We start from the raw sequence: 2197 nt of genomic DNA, 5'->3' as shown, positions 1-2197 counted from the left end.
CTGTGATGTAGTTTATGTCTGAATGGTTGCTGCCCATTCAGATTTACCATGAAGTCACTGAGAGGGCAAGAAAAACTCAAAAGTTCTTGTTTGGAAGACCCTTAAGGGAGAGATGCATTGTGGGTCACTGCTACATATACTAGAAAGCTACTGAACAACCTTCCTTGATAGCTTCTGTCTTAGTTAGGGTTCCCATAGCTGCAAAGGGGCACCATGACCATGGCAACACTTATAAGGAAATAATTTAATTGGAGTTGGCTTACAGTTTCAGAAGCTCAGTCCATTATCATCATAGCAGGAACCATGGCAGTGTGCAGGCAGACATGGTACTAGAGGAGGAATTGAGAGTTCTTCTTTTTCTTTTTTTCCTTTTAAAGATTATCACTTGGTCTTAGGTTTTCTATTTATCTATCTATCTATCTATCTATCTATCTATCTATCTATCTATCTATCTATCTATTTAATCATTCCATTCATTTACATATCAAATGATATCCCCCTTCCCAGTTACCCTGCCACAATCTCCCATCCCACCCATCTCCCTTCTCCCCTCTCCCCTTTGCCTCTGTGAGGGTGCTCCCCCACCCACCCACCCACTCCTGCTCCACCACGCCAGCATCCCTATACACTGGGGCATCAAACCTTCACAGGACCAAGGGCCTCCCCTTCCACTGACTTTTTTTTTTTTTTTTTTTTTTTTTTTTGGGTACCAAAATTCTTTATTTGAAGAAATGGTACAAATTAAAGAACTTAAGCAGATGTTTTGGTGCAACTTATAGAAAAGATAAAGGCAGCTTGACATGCATGCACTGCCTCGGTGACCAGTAAAGTCACGTGGCTTTGGGGGAGTCAGCTTAACTCTCATTACTGTGTCCCAGGGTGTGCTTGTCAAAGAGATATTCTGCCATGCCAGATTCAGGGGCGCCCATCTTGCGTAACTTGGTCACGTGGTCACCCAGTTCTTTAATGGATTTCACCTGTTCATTCAGGTAATACGTCTCAATGAAGTCACATAAGTGGGGATCATTCTTGTCAGTAGCCAGTTTGTGCAGTTCCAGTAGTGACTGATTCACACTCTTTTCCAAGTGCAGTGCACACTCCATTGCATTCAGCCCGCTCTCCCAGTCATCACGGTCAGGTTTCTTTATATCCTGCAGGAAGATTCGGCCACCTCGCTGGTTCTGCAGCTTCATCAGTTTCTCAGCATGCTCCCTCTCCTCATGAGATTGGTGGAGAAAGTATTTGGCAAAGTTCTTCAGAGCCACATCATCTCGGTCAAAATAACAAGACATAGACAGATAGACGTAGGAGGCATACAACTCCAGGTTGATCTGGCGGTTGATGGCAGCCTCCGCGTCCTGGTGGTAGTTCTGGCGCACTTGCGAGGGAGATGCGGTGGTCATGGTGGCGGCGGGGCGAGGCGCAGTGGCGACGCTGGAGCGGCGGAGCGACGAAGTTGCAAAGGGCTCAGGCTCGAAGCGGCCGGCGGGGGTCGGAGGGGTCGAGCACCGGTTCCGTTCAAGCACTGTTGAAGCAGGAAACCGCAGCGACTCTGGGCGAGGACGTCTTCCACTGACTTTTGACAAGGCCATCCTCTGCTACATATGTTTCTGGAATCATGGATCCCTCCCTCTACACTCCTTGGTTAGTAGTCTAGTCCCTGGGAACACTGGGTGGTCTGGCCAGCCAACATTTTTCTTCCTATGGGGTTGCAATCACCCTTCACTCCTCCAGTTCTTCTGTTGGCTCCCCAGCCAGGGTCCCTGAGCTCAGTCTGATGGTTGGCTGTCAGTATCCAAGCACATGTGCATTGATCAGGCACTGGCAGAACTTCCCAGAGAATAGCCACACTAGGTTCCTGTCAGCAAGCGCCTCTGAGCAACAGCAACAGTGTCGGGGTTTGGTGTCTGCAGAGAAGGTTGGATCTTCCTTGTCTTTCCACGCCATTCTCTTTGTTCTGATTGTCCTTCTACATCTGCCTTCTCATTTTAGAGCACTTCCTCAGGGACTTCTTTCCTCAGTAAAGTCTTCCCAACTTCCATTCCTTCCAACAGACACCACCAACTTCGCCTGTGAAGCGTTGCAGCAGCGCTCTGCCTACTTGTCCCTTTGTGTTTATTTACTCACTCTGTGTATGGGTTCTTTCGTGAAGGGTAGAAGATGACTTGAAGCATGGGTGCTACCTTTCCTCTTCCAC

General features: G+C 48.1%; 1 protein-coding gene across 1 annotated transcript; it reads right to left on the bottom strand.

Annotated features, from left to right (window-relative positions):
* Positions 1-703: 703 nt before the first annotated feature.
* Fth1 (ferritin heavy chain 1) lies at positions 704-1562 on the bottom strand. The gene has a single exon (XM_021207314.2). The coding sequence runs from the start codon at positions 1401-1403 to the stop codon at positions 855-857; it is 549 nt and encodes a 182-aa protein (XP_021062973.1). The 5' UTR covers positions 1404-1562; the 3' UTR covers positions 704-854.
* Positions 1563-2197: the final 635 nt, after the last annotated feature.

This window comes from Mus pahari, chromosome 10 (genome assembly GCF_900095145.1).
Source record: "Mus pahari chromosome 10, PAHARI_EIJ_v1.1, whole genome shotgun sequence".
Taxonomy (NCBI): domain Eukaryota; kingdom Metazoa; phylum Chordata; class Mammalia; order Rodentia; family Muridae; genus Mus; species Mus pahari.
This window is presented reverse-complemented; position numbering and strand designations above follow the sequence as displayed.

Excerpts from the sequence above, each read along its gene's own strand:
- Fth1 (XM_021207314.2), bottom strand. The coding sequence starts at position 1,403 with ATGACCACCGCATCTCCCTCGCAAGTGCGCCAGAACTACCACCAGGAC.